The sequence below is a fragment of the Microcaecilia unicolor genome, chromosome 2 (assembly GCF_901765095.1).
Source record: "Microcaecilia unicolor chromosome 2, aMicUni1.1, whole genome shotgun sequence".
NCBI lineage: Eukaryota > Metazoa > Chordata > Amphibia > Gymnophiona > Siphonopidae > Microcaecilia > Microcaecilia unicolor.
The window spans coordinates 205,958,385-205,980,810 of record NC_044032.1 but is presented as its reverse complement, the minus strand read 5'-3'; the positions used below and the strand labels follow the sequence as shown (position 1 = coordinate 205,980,810).

At 42.1% G+C, this 22,426-nt stretch overlaps 1 protein-coding gene across 1 annotated transcript in view; it reads right to left on the bottom strand.

The window, feature by feature from the left end:
• Nucleotides 1-22,426, bottom strand: part of FANCC (FA complementation group C) — a 413,110-nt gene that overhangs the window by 369,580 nt on the left and 21,104 nt on the right. Inside the window, 1 exon segment of the mRNA XM_030193652.1 lies at nt 20,180-20,264. Coding sequence (XP_030049512.1) covers nt 20,180-20,264 — 85 coding nt within the window.

Here is a 22,426-nt window from a genome sequence, read left to right as displayed (position 1 = left end):
GCGGGGGCGGGGGTGATGACGCGGGGGCGGGGGTGTCAGGGGCGGGGTTTGAGTTTGGGCGGGTTTTGGGCTGGATTTTGGGCTCCTTTAGGCTGGAAAAAAATTTTCCACCTGGCAACCCTGCACCTGATATTCCCAGGCAGTCTCCCATCCAAGTAGAAACCAGCCAGGCCCAACCCTGCTGAGGTTCCAAAATCAGAGATCAGGCACACTAAGGGTGGTGTGCTCATAGGCAAAGCCTGAACTACCAGTATAAAAAGTTTCACAAAGGAAGGAGGGAAACTTCTCCAAGCTGTTCAAGCAACTGCCCTCAGAGAAAAACTGAAGGGACAGAAAACTCTGTAAATAAAAACACTAAATAGGCCCTTTCAGCGGCCCAACACACAAGGAGTCCTGCTCCGATGCTGTTCACTGTTTCCAACACCAGGAACAGCCTTAGCCAACGCAGGAACTATAAGAAAATCTAAACTCACCACAGACAGATAGCCTATTGTTATCAATGTACCCACTTAGGGAAACATGGCTTTCCAGCTCAGATGATTCTTGCTGCCTTTGTGCAGAAAGGGACTGCCCTGAAAAGACTCCTTTCGAATAGAGGAAGACAGGTAAGAAATGGACCCTACTGCTGAGTTGGAGAGAAAACATCCCCTCTTTGGGGCAGGGGCCATCAGAGGAGACTGAGTCAGAGAACAAGCCAGAAAACTCCAAAGGCTGAACTAAAAAAGAACTGTCAGTTCCCCTACCAGACTTCTGCAACATATAGGCATACAGAGCAGCAGAATGAGTTCGGGGGGGGGGGGGGGGGGGGGTCAGAAATCCCATGCCCCAGAGATGCCCCCAGTGGCTGACATGCATCCCGAAAAAAAAACAAAGGCACATCGCAGGACCATCAGATTCCTTCTGCAAAAAGTAGCCCTCTAGAACTCATCTGCCCGAGATGGGCATAAAAACTCCCCCAATCATGAAAAGGACTACAGAGGCCAAGCTCTCTTAAGAAGAAAGGTTCAAATTAAGGGTCCCAGAGCACAGGAAATCCTGCTCAGAAAATATAGAAACAGCTTAAAGTAGTTCTGCTCTTCCCTTGGATCCCCTTGCAAAGTGAGGGCAGTTTGAGAAGAATTTGTGCCACTTCCCCAGCTACATGCAAACAATTTCCGACTCAACAGTGATTTTGGTAAAGGAAACCAAAGGCTGGAGAAAATAAAGGGGAATCCCCTGTACCAGCAGTCTCTAATGGAACACAAGGTCCGTTAGGAGAAGCCGCCCCTCCCCCTGCCCACATCAAGGCTGCAGGGCGGGAAAGGATCAGAGCCGATATCAGGAGAACAGAGAGGGCTGCGCCAGCAAAAAGGCACGTGTTCCCACCATTTTAGCGTGGGAAAAGGCTGCTCGGGGAAGGGGAACTTCAGCACTTCCCTCCCCAGCGTTCAAACACGCCACCACATAGAGTATCGCCGAGGAGCATCTGCTACCGCAATGGGAACAGCTTTCAAATGCCAGCATCACCCACATTAAAGCACGGTACCCCCGTGCCGAAAACAGAAAGGCATGGACTCACCGAACAGCAGGTGTTTCCAGAGGAGAAGCAGAGTCCCACTGATGCAGCAGCCTGCTGCCTAACCGGCACACAGAAAGCATAGCACTAAGACAGGGGAACCATGTACTGCTCGGTCCTGTCAGAAATCTTGTTTTTGATTTTTTTTTTTTTTAACACCGAATGAAAGCAAAGGAGCTCTCTTGGATTTTTTTTTACTGGTGAGGAAGGCTAGAGCTCTAAAGATCGGGAGGCACGGGGGGGGGGGGGGGGGGGGGGGAGGGTGAAGCAGGGATCCAGAACACTGAGTATGCCCCCAAAGTTGGCACCACCAGCCAGACACCCCGTAAACTCAACTGGCCCTCAGGACCCAGGAGTATCCCCAACAGACAAATCCAGGAGCCGCTGAAGCGCCATCCACCACCTGCTGGAGATAGAGATGTACTGAGGTGAAGGAGGAGATGGCCGTCTGGTATCACTGCCTTCAGCTTTGTAATCTCTATCTCCACCTGCTGGTAGATGGACACAACCCACCAGTTCTTGGATTCATCTGCTGCATATGCTAAGTAAGTAGCATTATGAACCTGACTTTCTTGTAACAGACTTAGGCCGGTGACAGTTCCTATGCAGAGGTGTGTTCGTAGACCTCAGGCACATTGCTGACACATCAAGGCCTGAGAAAGACAAAGAGGCGTATTTTCAAAGCACTTAGCCTTACAAAGTTCCATAGGTTACTATGGAACTTTGTAAGGCTAAGTGCTTTGAAAATGAGCCCCAATGTAACTTTTAATAATAACCCTGTTTCCAGAGCTGGTCAGAAGAAATCAGTTGTCTGGCCCCCAAAGATACAACACTAGAAAACATCAGACTTTTGTTATTCTAGTCAGAATGGCTCCAAACCAGAGGAAAGGGTATAAGAACCTCTTTCATAAGCATGTTGCTAGCTGGTTGTTACCTTGGGCAGTTGACATGCGCACTGCTATCACCTGTCCCAAGCCAGCCACATGATGAAGGCTCATTAATCTGTGGCATCACCTGCTTGCACGCTCTTGTCTAGATAGGGAGAGCTTACCTGCTGACCGACCATATGGATAAAGAGAGCATCTGCCATCCAGCTTTGCTGTCTGCTTCCTTCATCAACTCCATGACTGATTTCAGTTTCTAAGTTCATGAGTGTGGGAGAGCCTTTTCCATTGGTCAGGTTGCACTTCTCTCTTGTTTTATAGTGCCTAGGGTGTTAGGAATTCTAATAATTCAGGACTAGGTGCAAGTGTGTGTGTTACTCCACCTTGACAGGTACTTAAAAACTCGGCACTTTACCATCATTTTGGGTAATTCTGTTTAAGTGCACTGTCTTACTGCTACCTGATAAGCTTCTGCTGCCACTATCTCTACTATAATAAAAGGCACCTTCAAGTTCTGAAACTGACTCCGTGGCTTCAAGTGAAGGGTTCGTAAGGATCGTTAGGTTCGTCGCTCTGTAACCATCTCTCTCGGCCCCGCCCTCGCGTCTCTGATAGGTCCGCCGCCCTCGACGTCATCACATTTCGACGTCGAGGGCGGCGGACCTATCAGAGGCATGAGGGTGGGGCCGACAGAGATGGTTACAGAGCGACGAACCTGACGAAAATTACGAACCCTTCACTTCAAGAAAGCCACGGAGTCAGCTTCACAACATTGCAGTGGGTGGCTGGAGGGGAGGGGTGGGAGAGGGGGCAACTACCCTGGAACTGGGAGGGAGGGAGAGAGGGGAGGCAACAATCCTGGAACTGGGTGGGAGGGTGGGTGGCCGGACCCTGGAACTTGGAGGGGGGCCGGGCGCACCCAGAAACTGGGATGGATAGAGGGAGGGAGGGGCGGTGACCCTGAAACTGGGAGAGAGGGGGAGAGGGGGGAAGACCCTGGAACTGGGTGGGTGGGAGGAAGAGCGGACCCTGGAACTTGGAGGGGGTCCGGACCCTGAAACTGGGAGGGAGGGGGCGCAGGAGGACCCTTAAACTGGGTGGGAGAGAGCCCCTGGCACACACTCTCATTCACACACACTCACACACAGTCTCACTCTCTGTCACACACACTCACACATTCACTCTTTCTGTATCACACACTCACTCTCACACACACTCTGTAAAACACACACACTCCGAGGAAAACCTTGCTAGCGCCCGTTTCATTTGTGTCAGAAACGGGCCTTTTTTCCTAGTTTCTAATAAACCCAGCTTTTCTATTTTTCTTATAATATCTGAGCCTTGTTTCCTATTCTTTCAATGTTATCTTGGACTAAGAATTCAGATCTGTAAGAGGGAGGTTGTGACCCATCCATTTCAGAGTGCTAAATTTCTACTTTGTCATTTTTGTTTTTACCTTCCCTCATTGACCGCTTTCTACATGGAGTCAGGTAACTGTGATTAGTCCCCTCAGGGCTAAAAGTTACTGTGGATATTTAATTTGCATCTGATTTTTATAGCGTTTTCTTGACTGATGTATTTCCATCTGCTTGTATTTCTTTTTGATTTAGAATGTTATGTCCGTTAAATAAGTATTTGAACTAAAAAAAAAAACGATTGAGCAAAAGTGTCTTCATGCTTTATGCATAAGATTCTACTTCAATGATTTTATTATTATTATTAATTTCTGTCTTTTCCAAGAATTGCAGTAAATTAAATCCTTTGGCATCAGTTTGCTTATATGCTTTTTGCCTGAAACAAATCTGGCACACAGACTTGCAAATAACAAAAATGAACATATGGTTTCATAGACCGAATCAATAATGATTTTCTAGAATACTCTAAATTAGGATGAACAAATGTTATTTCAATATAAATGTTATTGCGTTTAAAGGATTGAAATGTCCAAATTATTTTGTGCACATTATCCTTCCAAAATAACTTTTCTACAGCAAATAGAGAAAAACAAAACAAAACAGGCTGACCTTTTTGATAACATGAAAAATGTGCTATAAACAGACGAGTTTTGCAGCACAAATGGAAGTTATAATACCAATTAAGAATGCTAAATTGAGAATATTACTTAATACCCCCCCCCCCCAATGGATGAGGCTGGAAATTAATAATAGTATTACTAATGCAGATTGTGAAAACTCTCTGAGAGCTGGAGTGATGAAGTTATTAGAGCTGTACTGAATAGCATATTTTACTATTCGGCCGAATACAAATGATGAAAAATACTATTCAACCAAATACAAATAACGGGCAATGAGTTTTAATATAACAAATAATAAAAGAAGCAACGTGAAATCAGAGATCAAGTGTTTATTTCAGTAGGATTTCGCACAGTACAGTCCTGATTATTTGTTTTTGAATTTAAATCACTATCTGGCCGAATATGAATAATGTATTCGGGGCAAAATCGAATATTAATATTCGGTACAGTACTAGAAGTTATATTTATTTGATATACCGCAAAAGGCCATCCTACTTTTGGAACCCGAAAGTATCAGTTCTGGCCATATTTTCTTCAGAGGCATTATTTCCATGAGCCAATATAGTCAAATCAGCCAAGTCCATCCTGGAAATAGCAAAGTTGGTAAAAAAACACAATGGAGTAACTTATGTTTATATACACCAGAAGAGAGAAACAGTGCAGACGTTCAAATTAGGGCCCCTTAGAAACATGTTGGAAAAGGGGGAATATATTGTAACAACTATAAGTAGATGCCCTCCTTCCCTAGGCCACCCCGTATTGCAGGAGTGTTTGGGAGGAATTTATGGCACTGGAAAGAGCGATATGTGCTGAATTCTCTGTGCTCACTGAAATTTAAAAAAGAAAAAAAAAAAGGAAACAAGAACTGCTGACACTGTAGCTAACAGATTCCTGGTTTGGCTAAGCAGTAAAAGGAACTGTTTTGGGGACTCCAATTTTTTGGTTCTAGTCCCGGCTTAAAAACAATTCCTTATGATAACAGTAATCATTAGGCAGACAGATAAACAAAGCACTCATTCAATGCCTCCAATACATCTACATTGCAAAGGGAGAAAACAAAGGTAGAGTGCCTGGAAAAACAGGGGAATGTTTCGAGAACAAAAGAAAAAAAAAAAAGATTAAGATACACACAAAAAAAAAAAAAAGTTTTCCTGCCAGAATGTCTGCCTCACTTGAAACAGTTGTCAAGCAGAATCTAATAAACAGTAGCTTGTGAAAGCACACAGTTGGCAACAGCTATGTAAAACCCTACAAGATCTGTTGGTGAATGTCTGGAGTGTCACCAAATGATCAGAGTGTTAACACAGATTTAAACCATTTTTCTTCAATAAACGCACAACTTAGCATGCAGGCCTCCTCAGGCATCCTACTGGCTATCATCTCTATAAACAAAATAGATTTTAAGAGGAGCCCATTACCAAATGCAAAGATTTTTATAGCTTTGATTCAGAGGTCATATAAATGAATGGGCCAATTAGATCTGAGTAAGCATCCAAGCTGAATAATACTGATCACTCATGTGCCTTCTGATTTGGAACATCTTTTACATCTCCAAATCTTGCTTTTTTTTGCCTTACACCAGTTTCACTCTATCTGAAAATACTTTGACCAATGTGCTTCTATGGCCATCCTCTTTGCCTGTTTTATCTCATCTAGACTACTGTAATGTCTACCTGTCCTTAATTCCATTTTACTCAAAATGGTCCCAGTCCATTCAAAACTTTGCCATTCACATTTTTTTCCTGAGTTAAGAAATTTGACAAAGTGACACCCCTCTTGATCCAACACCATTAGCTTCCTATCCGGTTTAAGGTTCAGTTCAAAATCCTCATTCTGACGTATAAAATTTGTTTTGCTTCTGTTCCTGCTCCATCTCACCTTTCTTCCCGCATCACCAAAGGCAAACCATAGTCCTTATACATCTTTCTATCAAAAATTATAACATTCTGAAGTAGGCCCAGCAGAATAGGCATTAAAAAGTTGGTTTACATATAAATTTCAGGAGGGGTGAAACTATAGGATATCCTTAAAGCACACAGAAATTGGTGACAGCATATAATATGCACACTAGATACCTGTTGCTCAAAAACCTTGAATAATTAAAAACTCAAAATCTCTTTGAAAATAAATAAAAACCCTTGAGGCAGCATACTCAAATCATAAATGTAAAAGTTTTTAAATTATAAAGAGGTGAAAAGAATTAACTTACGAAAAGGAATCATTGCCGGGGCTTCAGCTTTTTAATTTTATTTGATTTGCAGCATTTGTTTTATTCATTTGAGGAGAAAATTCCTATAGAAATTCACAAATCACATGCCTCTAAACCAGTGATTCCTAAACTTTTCCGGGCTGCAGCTCCATTTTAGTGTTTTTTTTTTTTTTTGTTACATTTGTACCCCGCGCTTTCCCACTCATGGCAGGCTCAATGCAGCTTACATGGGGCAATGGAGGGTTAAGTGACTTGCCCAGAGTCACAAGGAGCTGCCTGTGCCGGGAATCGAACTCAGTTCCTCAGTTCTCCAGGACCAAAGTCCACCACCCTAACCACTAGGCCAAATCAAGTGACCTTAGCCATACCTTTCTTCCTGTGCCTCTGCTCCAAGCCAGTGGCAGATGGCATTACAGTTCCTACCTCCCACTAAGCCCAGACAGGCCAACATACAACACCCCATCAGCCTATGTAGGCTAATGATACAGCCGTCTAAGATTTTTTTTTTTTTTTTTTACAGTCATAGCTGCAATCAAGGAGGTTTGACTGAGAACAGGACATGGAATGACGTCAAAAAGTTGATGCCACTTTGGTTAGTCTGTATTTTCCCTTCCCCATGCAACCATCGTTCTGCGTACACTCAAAACAAAGTAAACAAACCTATAAGCTGCTGCATCCATGTTGTCGTTCTTTATTGGTAGCATTTTTATTTAATCTCACTTATATTTTCAAATATTCCAGTTGTGCAGCATACAGATGTACACGGAGGAAATATAATAATGGAATAACTTTTCATAGGTAGAGTAATTTGTTATAAATCGTAATCCGAGTGTCATTTGGAGACGCTGGTTATAGGGACACCCTAGCATGTGTTATATATATATATATATATTTTTTTTTTGTTACGTTTGTACCCCGCGCTTTCCCACTCATGGCAGGCTCAATGCGGCTTACATATTGGGCAATGGAGGGTTAAGTGACTTGCCCAGAGTCACAGGTTTGAATAAAGACAATTGGGATTATGCACAGCCTGGGAACTGATTGAAGGAACTAAATTGGAGCTGTTAGCGTTAAAGTGGGCCATTACTGAAATGTTTCCAGAGTACCTCCGATATAAGAAATTTATTGTCAAAACGGATCATAACCTGCTCAAGTATTTGAATACTGCCACGGTAGAAGCTGTAGTGCAAAGGTGGTTAGCGAAAATGGCAGAATTTGATTTTGAAGTAATGTACAAGCCTGGAAGAGCCAACGTAAATGCAGACATTCTATCCCGCATGCCAGCGCTTAAGAAAGCAGAAGAAAGTGATACAAAATCAAGTGTATTAACAACTAAAAGTCTAGAGATACATGAGAGATTTGGTTCAGAAGAGTCAAGCTGGGGTTTTTTTCTCCTGATAAAGGGCCATTAAAACAGACATCAAGTTATAAGAATCAGGTGCTCAACATTCAGAGTTTCTATTTATTTATTTATGACAGTTATATCCCACATTAAACATGAATTATGTTGAAACCTGGGAGCATTTAAAATCATTTTTTTCCTGTGCCTAGATCAAAAGAGAAAGATGGTTTGTGGAAACTTGCTCCTTTTGTTTTGTGGAATGCAGTGGTATATTATAAAAATGCACTTAATATTGCTTATTATTACTATTTAAAAGAGAGGTATTCATGGCCCCTTTTACTAAGCTGCGGCAAAAGGAAGCCGGTGCTGGCGTCGGCACATGTTTTACATGCGTGTCAAGGCCCTCTTTTATCACAGCTAGTAAAAGGAAAGTCTCGCCTTCCTGCAGGAAATGGCTGTGCGGCAAGTAAAGCACTTGCCGCACAGCCATTTCAAGAGGGTGTCCTTACTGCCACCCATTGAGGTGGCGGTAAGGGATCCTAGGGCAGCGCATGGCACTGCCCAATTACTGCCGGGTACACTCTGGCGCTACAAAAATAAATACATTTTTGTAGCACCGGAAATGACGGCACACTAGGGGTGGGAAGTACCGCCAGGCTGCTGCAGTAGACCGGCAGTACTTCCTGTATAGTGAGCAGTAAGCCCGCGTTGAGCTTACCTCCGCTTAGTAAAAGGAGCCCTCAATAATAAGGGCATAGCTACTTTCATGCAGAAGTCAAGAATCAGTCTAAACATGCCAACATATTCCAGTTCTGTGATATTTATTTTTTCGTCAAGTCATTTTTCAACAGCATTTTCTGTTATTACCCAAATGCGAACACAATTATAATGTTAATTAATACGTTTTGGATGTTACTGAATTCTATTATTCTGCCTCACTGTATTTCCAGTTTTGGCACAGTATTATTTATTTATTTATTTATTTGTTTGTTACATTTGTATCCCACCTTTTCCCACTTATTAGTAGGCTCAAAGTGCCTTACATAGTTCCAGAAAGGTGGTTACAGACTCCGGTGTGAACAGAAACAGTATAGGGGTACTATTACAGTGACAAATATAGTAAAAAAGTATTGGTAAATAGGTTGGGGTGATTCAGACAAAATGTTAGGGTGTGATCATGTGTCGGGGTTGAAAACTGTCCCGTTTCCTGATTAAAATGCCATATTTCATTATTCAGTTTTTATGTCATATACTGTGGGGTATGCCTTCTTGAACAGGTGAGTTTTTAGTTTTTTTCGGAACTAGACCATGTACTATTCTGTGAACAAAGGTACAAATCTTGAAAGCGATAGGTTCCTTGATTGGTAGCCAATGTAGTTTTTCCCGGAGGGATTTTGCGCTTTCAAATTTAGATTTTCCATAGATAAGCCTGGCTGCCGTATTCTGAGCAGTCTGTAGTTTCCTTAGGATTTGCTCCCTGCAACCCGCATATACTCCATTGCAGTAATCGACATGTGTTAATACCATTGTTTGAATCATGTTGCAAAAAGTTTCCCTCGGGAAGAATTGTTTTACCTGTTTGAGTTTCCACATTGTGTGGAACATTTTCTTTGTAATGGCGGTGGCTTGGTTCTTTAGCGTTAGGTTGCTGTCAATAATAATGCCGAGGATTTTCAGGTTATCTGAGATTGGAAGAGTGTGTTCCGGGGTATGTATGGCTGTGGGGTAGTTTGTAAAATGTTGAGATGAAATAATAAGGCAGTGTGATTTAAATGTCATAGCCCAGGTATCCATTAGGCTTAGGCAGTTTTTTATTATATTGGTGATTTCTGAAAGGTTTGATTTGAAAGGTATGTACATTGTGACATCATCCACATACAGAAAAGGGTTAAGGCCTTGATTGAAAAGAGATTTTTTCACTGAAGTACTTGGCAAGTTCGTCGGCAGATGGGCTGTCTGTGTTGGTTTTAGTGACCAAGATGGTGTCTATGAGTTTGTTCACGAGCTGGTATAACTTCTTCATGTCTTTGTAGTCTGTCCCTATTTGGTTTTATAGTATGATCTTTTGGTCTGTCTTATTACATATTTGTATTTTCTTTGTGTTCGCTTCCACGTGTTGAGTGTGTGTTCATCTTTTGTTCTTCTCCAAGCTCGTTCGAGTTTTCTGGATTGTGTTTTTAGATTTTTCAATTCATCATTGAACCATGGTATCGAGTTGTGTCTACGTGAAATTCGTGTGCGTAAGGGTGCAATTTCATCTAGTGTACTTTTACATCTTTTGTCCCATTCTATGAGGTAGTATGTAGAGTCCGTTTGTGCTGTCCAGGCGTTGTATAACTGTTGCCAGAATATTTCTGTGGCTATATGACCTCTTGTGCTGTAAGTTGTATGTTCTTGTATGCGGTAGGAGTCCTTCTTTCGCCAGTTTATGGATAGGCTTAGTTTGTAATGATTGGACCATGGTATTTCTGACCATTTGGTATCTGTAATTGTTAGGTTTTGGTCTGTTGCCAGTTTGTGTGAGATAAGGTCGAGTGTGTGCCCTTTGATGTGGGTTGCTTGCATGTGTGGCCATTTGAGGTCCCGTAAGTGGAGGAATTCCTTCCATTTTTGTGCGTTAATAGAGTTTGGGTTGTCTAGGTGAAGGTTAATGTCTCCTAATATTAGTATGTTGGAGGTGGTTGTGCAAGTGTTTGAGATGAAGTCCATGAAATTAGTCTGGACTTCGTTCCAATTACCTGGTGGTCTATAAAACAAGACGCAGTTCACGTGATCACGTAGGGTTTTATTGTGAATTGAATTTCAAGTTCAGGTGTGATGGACTCGGCAGTTGTTTCGGTGGTGAAGTGGGATCGGTAGATTAATGCTATACCTCCACCTCTCTTTTCCTGTCTGGTCCAATGTATGATTTTGTATCCTGGAGGGCATAGGTCTAGGATTATGGGGTCCTTTTGACCATGGATCCAGGTTTCAGTGATGAAAAGTAGGTCGAGGTTTTCTGATTGGATCCAGTCTGTTAATATTGTTGTTTTGTTTACAGCGGATCTCGCGTTGATATAACCCACTTGTATTGCTCGACATGGGTCTTCTGTGTTGTGCTGATTTTTGTTAAATGTCGTTTCTTTGTTGGTGTGAATTTGTTAGGACCTTTCTTTCCTTTTTGTTGTGGTTGCCCGCGTGTTGGTGTTTTTCCATTGTTAAGGTTGTTGTCGGTTTGATACGGTGAAGTGTGTCTGATCAGTTTATGATGCGTGTGTAGTATGGGTATGATGTTGTTTTCTGCGATTGGGGCGGTTAATGCTAGGTGGATCAATTATAAGGAGTGAGTTAATAGGAGTAGTTTGAGGGTATCCATTTTGATTTGATTCACTGTGGGTCTGAGTGTCTCGGTTATGTTAGGCAGTTTACTTACAGTGTAGTATTCTCGTGGACTGGTGTATAGCATCTCGAGGTGCCTTGGTAGTTTATTCACAGCTGGATTCTTGTGCGTTGTCCAGGTCAGAGAGGGTCCGCAGTTCTGGTCACTGTGGGTCCGCGGTTATAAAGTTAGACTTGGGAAAATCCACTGCTTGTTTAGTCAGATGTCCAGGATGTCCAGATTCTGCAGCACCAGGTGCTGTGTCGGTAGTGGACGAAGACAGTCAGGCGATTCAAGATCTGCCCCGGGGTACAGGGGCCCGGACCACTCCTCGGATGGCCATGGGCCATTACCCCGTGGCGGCTGGCGTGTGCTGCGTGTCCAGCGTAGGTCAATCGCTGGCTGCTCGGGTCCCACTCGCTGTGTCTCAGGAGTTGTTGTTGAGGTTGGTCTAATCGCCTGCCCTCCCCAGCTTTGTGGCCTCATGTGCGGTGCTTCGCACACTTCGCCTCTCCCCGTGGCCGGTGCCGGATAGGCTCCGGGTCCGGCTGGGCGACAGTGCGAGTCTGGGCAACTTCCAGGTAGGCAGGAAGGGAGGGATCCGCGGCGATAAGGCAACTTCCAGACGGCAGGGAGGGAGCCATGGTCAGCTTTCGGTGGTGAGATGATGTCCGCAGAGTGGCTCAGTTCGATGGTGCTTCTCGCTCCACCTCCTGGCAGGACTGTTGGCCTGGACCAGGCGGCAGCCGAACACCGGTGGATTGGGTGATCGGTGAGTCGAGTGTGTGGGTCGAGCGGTCTCTCTCGTCGGGTGATCAGTGGGTCGAGCGATCCCTCTTTAAGCTCTGGCCAGGTCGAGCAATCCCACTCTCCGCTCTGGCCAGGTCATTGGAGCTAGTTGTTAGCCGATCACCTGTGGGTTGGGCGATCTGTGGGTCGAGCGATCCCTCTCGTTGAGCAAACGGTGGATCGAGCATGTGGGTCAGGCGATCCACTCTCCACTCTGGCCAGGGTCACTGGAGCTAGCTGCTGTTACCCACTAGTCAGCGGCCATCGTTTACCAAAAGTTTACAACCCCAAGGAGGAGAAGTTATGACCCTCACATCTTTTTTGGAATCCTCGTTAGAGGTAATTACCCAGAGAACAACTTTGGTGGTTTCATTTGCCCTGGAGATGGATCGAGATGCAGTAATAAAACTTTCCTTTCGTCATTTGGACTCTATTTTTGGGATCTAAAATTAGAATATATCCGGACTTGTCTAGAGCAACACAGAAAAGGCATACAAGTTAGGCAACCTGTTACAAAATTTCCCTCAAAAGCTTATGTCAGAGATGTTTAACGTTTGAAAAAGTAGTGACGTACAAAAGTTACTAGTTCCCTCTGAAACACCTTAACAGATCATCATCTGAGTGGAAGTGGACGAAGGAAAAGTAGGAAACCAACATCTAAGGCACAAAGAACTAACAACTATCAGCTCCCCTTCATTGGAAGGATACTATAATTATTTTACCTATTGAGATTTGATATACTGCCATTTATACAACAATTGCCAGTATGACAGTTTACAAAATAACTTGTACAGTACACAGAACTGAGTAAAAGGAAGAAAGAAAAAACATATGAACACGAAAGCAGGAAAACAAAAGGAAGGGGTGAAGACTTTTACGGACACTGTGGCGTCCTTTTACTAAGCTTTGTTAAGCGCTAATGCATGCTTAACACAGGAAAGCTAGCCTAAAGCAGGACACACTAAAGCATTCTGTGTTAGTTTTGTCATTTGCATGCGCCAAGTGTGCAATGTTTATTTTGGGGGTGGGGGAGGAGTTGGGGAGAGGGTTTGTCGGGGGCAGGAAATCACTATTCAGCTTAAGTGCTGACATTAGCATTCGCTAACTGAATAATGTGGACAACGTGGGAGCCCTTAGCACCTCCTAAATAGGAAATGGCAAGTGTTCCTTCATTAATTTTTTTAAATAACCACACGCTAATGCTAACATTATCGCACAGCTAGAAATTAAACAAATAGAAAAATGCCTATTTCATGGGTCATACTAGAAATGGGCTTAGTGCATAGAAAGTCCCGCGTTAAAACACGCTAAGCCCATTTGCTAGTGCAGCTTAGTAAAAATGTTCCTGTATGTGACCAGTGCTTTGGAATACATTTTCACAAACAGTGCAATTCAAAATAAAACTGTCAAGTATGAAGCTGTGAAAGACAAGTATGTCCTGGAAAGACATGATAAGGAGTCTGAAAAACCAGATTTTATTAGAATGCAAATGAAAAAAAAATATTTCAATAGCTAGAAAAGAGAAACAATCCATATCCTTTGCAGCCAGAGGCAGTACTACTCATAGTTACAAAACAAGTAGGTGTGGTTTTTTGTATTTAGTATTGCTCTGTATAAAGCTCTGACTCAGACATATGAGGATAATAACTCAGAGGCTACTGTAATAAACTGTGCTATCTTTCAGTGCAGTAGCTTACAGCTGATGTAGTGAGCATTTCCAGTGGACAAAAATCTACAGAAGTACTACCCACTAGAGGGCAGCATTGTTGGCAGACAAAAGGCATAAATAATTCAAATCAAAACTGCTGCTGATGATAACAGCTAAAACTTTGATGCATTTCTTTTCTTTCCCTTTAGATCTGAATCTTTACAGCTCTATGGTAAAGATTGTATTGCTGGCGCAAAAGGGCAACTCCACCTCAGATGACACTGGCCAGATTGCAAAGAAGGATGATTTGGGGAAGAGGTGAACTGGAGGATAAAAACATAAGCATTGCCATACTGGGACAGACCGAAGGTCCATCAAGCCCAGCATGCTGTTTCCAAAAGAAGCCAATCCAGGTCACAAGTATGGCAAGATCCCAAAACAGTACAATACATTTTATGCTGCTTATCCTTGAAATAAGCAATGGATTTTCCCCAAGTCCACCATAATAATGGCTTATGGACTTCTCTTTTAGGAAGTTATCCAACCCTTTTTTAAAACCCACTAAGCTAACTGTTTTTACCACATTCTCTGGCAACGAATTCAAGAGCTTAATTACATGTTCAGTGAAGAAATATCTTCTCCGATTTGTTTTAAATTTACTACTTTTTAGTTTCATTGCGTGCCCCCCAGTACTAGTAGTTTGGAAAGTGTAAACAAGCAATTCACGTCTACCCGTTCCACTCCACTCATTTTTTACAGACCTCAATCATATCTCCCCCTCAGCCGTCTTTTCTCAAAGGGGGAAGGGAAGTCATCCCATCTCCTTTATCATTTTCATCAAACCTCTCTGTATCTTTTCTAATTCCACACAGTATTCGAGCTGCGGTGGCACCATGGAGCGATATAAAAGCATTATAACATTCTCATTCTTGTTTTCCATTCCCTTCCTAATAATACCTAACATTTTATTTCCTTTCTTAGCCGCCGCCACCACCGCACACTGAGCAGAGGGTTTCAACTAGAGAGTTGCACGGGGACAGAAATCTTACCCATCCCCGCCCGTCCCTGCTGGAATCTTACCCGTCCCCACCCATCCCCACTGGAATCTTACCCATCCCCACCCATCCCCGCAAAAATTTAAACCATCCCAACCCGTCCCCACCCGTCCCCACAAGAATTTAACCCATCCCCACCCATCCCCGTAAGAATTTAACCCACCCCCACCCATCCCCGTAAGAATTTAATAGTACATAAAAGAAAGTTCCAGTCAGCTCCCTCAGTCTCTCTCTGGATTTGAGCCACAGCACTGTAGGCAAGGAAGGAACGGAAGTTGGAACTTGGAACACTCTGGTGCGCACATGTAAGATTTGTCTCTGATTCACTGGCAGTGTGTGCTGAGAGGTCGCCACATGCACGCGCCAGTAGGTCAGGTGACATCTGATTCTCGTTCCTGTGTCAGAGCTGAGGTCTGTGCACCAGCCTGGGAGCAAAGAGGATTAATAGTAACATAGTAAGTGACAGCAAATAGACATGAAGGGTCCATCCACTCTGCCCAATAGTCACACTCATGATCAATTCATCATTAAATCAACGAGTGTGAAATTATATACTTGATTATGGTCTTTCTTTCGTGTTTCTGGAACAAAGACCACAGAAGTCTATCTATATCATTAATTTAATCTCTCCGCTATGGCTTTATCTTCCTCGAGTGCCCCTTTTACCCCTCAGTCATCTAGTGGTCCAACTGATTCTTTTGCTGGCTTCTTGCTTTTAACGTATCTAAAAAATGTTTTACTATGTGTTTTTGCCTCCAATACAATCTTTTTTTCAAAGTCCCTCTTTGCCTTCCTTATCAGCACTTTGCATTTGACTTGCCATTCCTTATGCTGTTTCTTATTATTTTCAGTCGGATCCTTCTTTAATTTTTGAAGGATTTTCTTTTAGCTCTAATTCACTCTTCCTTAATTAACAACACTTCCCAATATACACCTCTTCCCACTCCATACCTCACCACCTTCCTCCCTTACCTATTTTACTTTTACAATTTTATCGTCCATCTATTTATTCACTTTGTTATCCATTTTGTGTTATCTTGTAAACTGTTATATTATGTAAGCCGCATTGAACCTGCTAATAAGTGGGAAAGCGCGGGGTATAAGTGTTACAAATAAATAAATAAATAAATATCTGGACCCATCCTTATGTTCCAACTGCTGGAGTTGCCATCGAAGCCCACTCCAGCCTATTCATGTTCTCATTTGTGGGACACAGACCATAAAAGTCTGTCCAGCACTGTCCTCATGTTCCAGCCACTGAAGTTGCTGTCTAAGCCCTTTCCAGCCCATCCTACACCAGATTGCCATGTATGAGACACAGACCATACAAGTCTGCCAGGTATCAGCTCTAGTTCATCACAGCCAGAGTCGCCATCTAAGTGTCACTTGACATATCCACACACATGCAGCCATTTAAGGTTAGCACGCCTTTTTGAATTCCGTCATCATTTGTGACTCTACCACCTCCTTAATGGAAGACTTTCCACATTTATGCTGTTAAAGCAAGGAAGAAGAGGAGGAGGAGGAGGAGGAGACAGCACTCAAATAAATTGGTATTCGGTAGATGAGAGGCTGGTGCAGGTGCAGCTTACACTTCCACGGGAAGCCCACAGAACTGGTTCCATCCCCGTGGGAACCCCACAGGAACTGCCTCCGTCCCCGCGGGAACCCCGCAGAACTGCTTCCATCCCCGCGGGAACCCCGCAGGAACTGCCTCCGTCCCTGCGGGAATCCCGCGGGTTCCGCGGGATTCCCGCGGGGACGGAAGCCGTGCAGCTCTCTAGTTTCAACGTATCATTAACGATGAAGCCTAGATCCCTTTCTTAGTCAGTGACTCCTAATATGGAATCTTGCATCATGTAGCTGTAGTTCGAATTCCTGTTTCCCACATGCATGACTTTGCACTTGCTCATATTAAACGTCACCTGCCATTTGGATGCCCAGTATTCCAGTCTTGTAAGGTCCTCTTGTAATTTTTCACAATCCTCTTGCTATTTAACAACTTTGAATAACTTTGCCTCGTCAGCAAATTTAATTACCTCACTAGTTACTCCCATCTCTAGATCATTTAAAAATATGTTAAAAAGCAGCAGTCCCAGCATAGACCCCTGGGGAACCCCATTATCTACCCTTCTCCATTGAGAATCCTGACCATTTAACCCTACTCTCTGTTTTCTTTTAACCAGTTTTTAATCCACAATAGAACACTACCTCCTATCCCATGACTCTCCATTTTCCTCTAGAATCCTTGATGAGGTACTTTGTCAAATGCCTTTTGTAAATCCAGATACACAATATCGACCGGCTCTCCTTTATCCATATGTTTGTTCATCCCTTCAAAGGAATGTAATAGATTGGTGAGGCAAGATTTCCCTTCACTAAATCCATGTTGGCTTTCTCTCATTAATCCATGCTTTTGAATATGCTCTGTAATTTTGTTCTTTATAATAGTCTCTACCATTTTGCCCCGCACTGATGTCAGGTCTATAATTTCCCGGATCATCTCTGGAACCTTTTTTAAAAAATGGCGTTACACTGGCCACCCTCCAATCTTCCGGTACTATGCTTGATTTTAAAGGTAAATTACATATTACTAACAATAGTTTTGCAAGTTCATTTTTCAATGATATCAGTACTCTGAGATGAATATCATCCGGTCCAGGTGATTTGCTACTCTTCAATTTGTCAAATTTCCCCATTACATCTTCTAGGTTTACAGAGATTTGATTCAGTTTCTCTGACTCGTCAGCTTTGAATATCATTTCTGGCACTGGTATCTCTCCCGAATCTTCCTCGGTGAAGACCAAAGCAAATAATTCATTTTATATCTCTGCTATGGCTTTGTCTTCCCTGAGGGTATTTGTCAGTATTGTGTATTACTAAGGAAAATTGATATTCATTACTATATTGATTTTATTTAACTCCAGGATCAGGAGGATATTTCCAAACAACACAGCTCAATGCTGGAGGACAGGTGGTGAGGTGATAAAGTGTGGATGTGTCTAGGGATTAAAATGTGCTGGATGGAGATACAAGAGGGAGATTCAGAGGATAATGAAAAAATTTGTGCCTGGCGTCTGATGTAGAGTGAAGTAGGTAGGTAACTAATAACGCTGCTCCTAGTAGATGCCAGACGCAAATTGGCTTGGAAGGGACCTGAACCCCTCTCTCCTCCAGATGTTGCATTGGCTGAACACATTGGAAAAGTATATTTGATGAAAAACTTGCTGCCCTGAGAAATATACAGTTTGTAAAATTTGAAGCTACATACCTTGAAGGGGAAGGAGGGAGTTTTTGAAAGTGATGCAGCGAATAATTGGGGAGTTTCTTGGGTAGAGAGGTTAGGTCTATATGTGCAAAGGGGATATGACTGAGTTATGGAAAGAAGATGTTATTAAAGCTATAAAACTAACATATGTACGAAGCTAAAATCTAATTGGTTTGAATGAGTATGTTAATGTTTATTTTGGAATTGTGCATGTTAAAATATTGATCTCTTCTGTTGCTGTTTGCTATTGAGAAAGCATTCATCAATTTAAGAAAAAAGTTAAACAAAGTTGAATGATTTAAAAAAAAAAAAAAGACCCTGGCCAGAAAAGAATCCAGGGACCCAAGTGGACTCTGAATACCCCCTTACCCCCACTGCCCCAAACGTACCTTTGAGTAAGGAGGAAGGATCGATGTCTACTTGCTCTTGTCTCCAGCATCACCATTTTGAAAAATGGCAGTACCTAACCCTTGGAGATACATCTGAACATACCACTAGGGATAAAGCTGACAAATGAGGAAGTGCTCCCTTATTTGGCAGCTCATCCCCAAGTGGAGTGTTCAGAGGGTACTGCTAAGAGTCAGGGGCCATTATTTCTTTTCAAGATAGCAAACATAATAAGATGTCACTGCTAGATATTTCCCTAGGACCAGTTACATACTGTTTGTCCATGTGGGTAACACAACTTTGGGGGCTCTCTGATTTTGAGCCTCCCTGTGGCAGATGCCTGGGCAAGGAGTGCTCTGGCTCAGTATGCCTGGGCCAATTATGTCTCTTTAAAAAGGTGGTCTTTTTCTTCTTTCCTAACAGTACATGATTACTGAATGAGAGTTGGCTCACATACTGACAGGAAGGAACAAAGAAAAACAAAAGAACCCGAAACAGAAAAAGGAATGATGTGTGCACTGTTTTCTTCTGTTGACATACCTTTTTTTTCACACCATAATAATTTGCTTGTGAGTTGTTTACTTTAGTTAGAGTAAAACTTTGCACACATGTATTAGAAAATTGTAGGGCCCTTTTACTAAAGGGATGGCACGTGGCAATGGGCTTGCTGTGCGCCAATCCGAAACTACCACCAGGCTACCACAGGAGCCCGGTGGTAATTCCGAACCCCCAGGACGCGCCATTTCTGGTGCTACAAAAATATGTGTGCTGCCCGGTTACCGCCGAGTTAACATGGGAGCCCTTACCTCCACCTCAATGGGTGGCAGTAAGTGCTCCCCCCTGAAATGGCCATGCAGTAAGTGGTTCACTTAACACGTGACCATTTCTTTGAAAAGAAAAAAAAGAGACAGCCTTTTACCCACTGCAGTAAAAGGGGGCCTCAGCGCGTGTCAAAAACACATACTGACGCTAGTGCAGGTCTCCTTTTACCACAGCTTAGTAAAAGGACACCTGTATGCTGCAGCTCAGCACACTGTTTTCTACATCTGCTTCTCAACTGCCTTGTTGGGCAGACTAGATGGACCGTGCAGGTCTTTTTCTGCCGTCATCTGCTACGTTACTATATGTTACTATGTAACTGGGACTAATGTAGGTATACCAATCTCCAAACTTAGGAAAAAGTGGCCTGCCCTAGGCTTATGATTCAAGTGCACCTCGATATACTGTCTACACATATTACACCTCATGATTCCTGAATGAAGCTCTCTTGAGCATAATGCACTAAATCTGAGAAAGGCTAAGATCATATTTATTTATTTATTTATTTTCTGCATTTATATTCCACATTTTCCCACCTCTTTGCAGGCTCAATATCCAACATCTCCTGGCTTATGAGAGGTTCATTCCTGTCATACTGTGTGGAAAACTAACCGGCAACCTCAGTTTCTTAACAGGAATGACAGTATTCAAAATAAAGAGGGTGGAATGGGTGGACTGCAGCAAATGGGGGAACAAGGAATCTTTACAATGATGTGTTTATTTAATGAAAACCAAGGTTTATTTCAAGTCTCATATAGCAGCAAGTCAGAAAAGAAAGAAAGCAAAAGAAAGGCAGTATCTGATGAGAGAAGTTGGTTTGAAATGCTTACCATAGCCAACAACAAAAGGATTCCAGCAAAGTCGCCCGACTAATTGCCCAATTAAAGGGAAGCGCTGGATGGCAACAGTGAAGTTCTGTGATGAAAGAAACCATAAAAAGTTAAATCATTCAATAGAAGAGCAGAGGCATGTAAAATCCACATCCCAAAAGTAGCCTACAGACAGCATCATTAAAGAGCTAAAGAACTGTGACTTCAAGTAAGAAATCAAGAACTATATTGTTGAGATGCATGGGGGGAGGGGAAGTGGAGTGAGAAAGATTACAATTTCTTCAGGTAGTTAAGCCTACACAAAGCTTTCAAGTAACCATTACAATTTTAGACAGAATCAGCTACAATTCATTTTTCTCTGTAGGCAACCTTTAATTATGACACCAGATAATTTCCCCCCTTATTTTGTTGTCACGAACAGTGTATTATTTCTCAAATTGATAAAGGTACAGTATCTATTTAGCATGTATTTATATGCCACAAATCTAAAATGCTATGTGGCTTTAGAACAACATAAAAACATTAAAGAAAACAAAAATTAAGACCTAAAGGGGCTCATTTTCAAAGCACTTAGACTTTCAAAATTTCATATGTTACTATGGAACTTTGTAAGTCTAAGTGCTTTGAAAATGAGCATGAAAATCAAATAAACCAGTAAATCAACATCACATAATTAAAATACAACCTCACCATCTAACAAGAAATATAAATAAATCATAGCACTGTTGCAAATGGCTGCTCAAAATAATGAGCCTTTACTTTCTTACTAAATTATAATGAATCTTCCTGAAGTCATAATTCTAACAGAGAACCATTCAATAAATACAGAGCAGCACAAGAAAAAGAACAAGCCCGAGACTGAACCTTGTGAAGTACACAGCTTACACAGAGTCAGATTTAAGATGTTAGCAGAACCGAAAAATGGTATGGAGGGAAGAATTTCCCCCTCGATATCACAGAGCACAGTCCTAAAGCAGGAAGAATTAGGCATCAGGTATTTTTGTGCTTTCAAAATGTGGCATCTTAGTCCAGAGGTTTTCAACCCAGTCCTCGGGGCACAGCCAGCAAATTGGGGTTTTCAGGATATCCTGAAATTCGGAACTGGCTGGGTGTGCCTCGAGGGCTGGGTTGAAAACCTCTGCCCTAGGCAGTTGCTTCTGCTTACTTACAATACTTTATTTGGGGAATCCTAGAGTCTGCCCTCAGTCACTTGTTCAGTTCCCAACTTTCTCTCACTTTGTTGAATAATGGAAATCAAAAAAACGAAAATAATGGTAGACAGTACAAAAGAGATTAAAATAAATTGCATGTAATACTCCAGTGTACGGTGAGTCAAAGAGCATCAAAAATAGCCTTAACATGACATTTACCAGGAACCAAACCAAAACAAAATGAAAACTTCATTGAAGAGAAAGAAGCTTACTAATAGCTACTGGTCTTCTGATTTTAATATACACTTGTTGGTTTTTTTCTCTTTCCTACCTTTAAATAGAAGCTTTTTAAATCTGTGCTGGGCCAAGATAATGAACATGCAGCAAAAAAAAAAATGCAGTCTCCTGCTGCAATAAGGGGATCTTTTACTAAGGTATGCTAGCGTTTTTAGCTGGTGCTAAATGCTGAGATGCCCACAGGAATATAATGGGTGTCTCAATGTTTAACGCCAGCTAATTTTTAGCGCAAGCTAAAAACGCTACTGCAAATTAGTAAAAGACTCAAATTTGTCTCATAGTTGATCTGGAAACCGACCTACTCAATCAATGGCCCCAGAAAATCTAGGGCCAAACCCATCTTTGTAGCTGAGTTCCAAGATGCCACCATCTATTTTTTTTTAACTTTTTTTTCATACATGGTGGGTCTGCCCCATTATTAAAATGTTATTGCCTGAAATATTAGATAATACATTTTAAACAACCAGCATAATAATAACATATTTTATTCTGCTCCAACCAAGAGTCCAGGGCAATTTACAATGAAAAAAACACAAAAGCAAAAAAACAAGGCATCATTCACAATGAAAATACATAAAATATTACAGAGTAATAAAAGTGAATTATAAAACTTTAAAAGGCCACATTTTTAATATCTTTCTAATTCTTAAATCATATTCAAGCTGCAATTCTAACAGTAAACATTCCACATACCTGGCACAATCTCCATAAACAATTTGTTATGAAAGCCTTTTATCTAAGTTCTAAAGATGGTGGCAATTAACCCCAATTTTTTTATAAATTTGACTAGGAGTAAAAT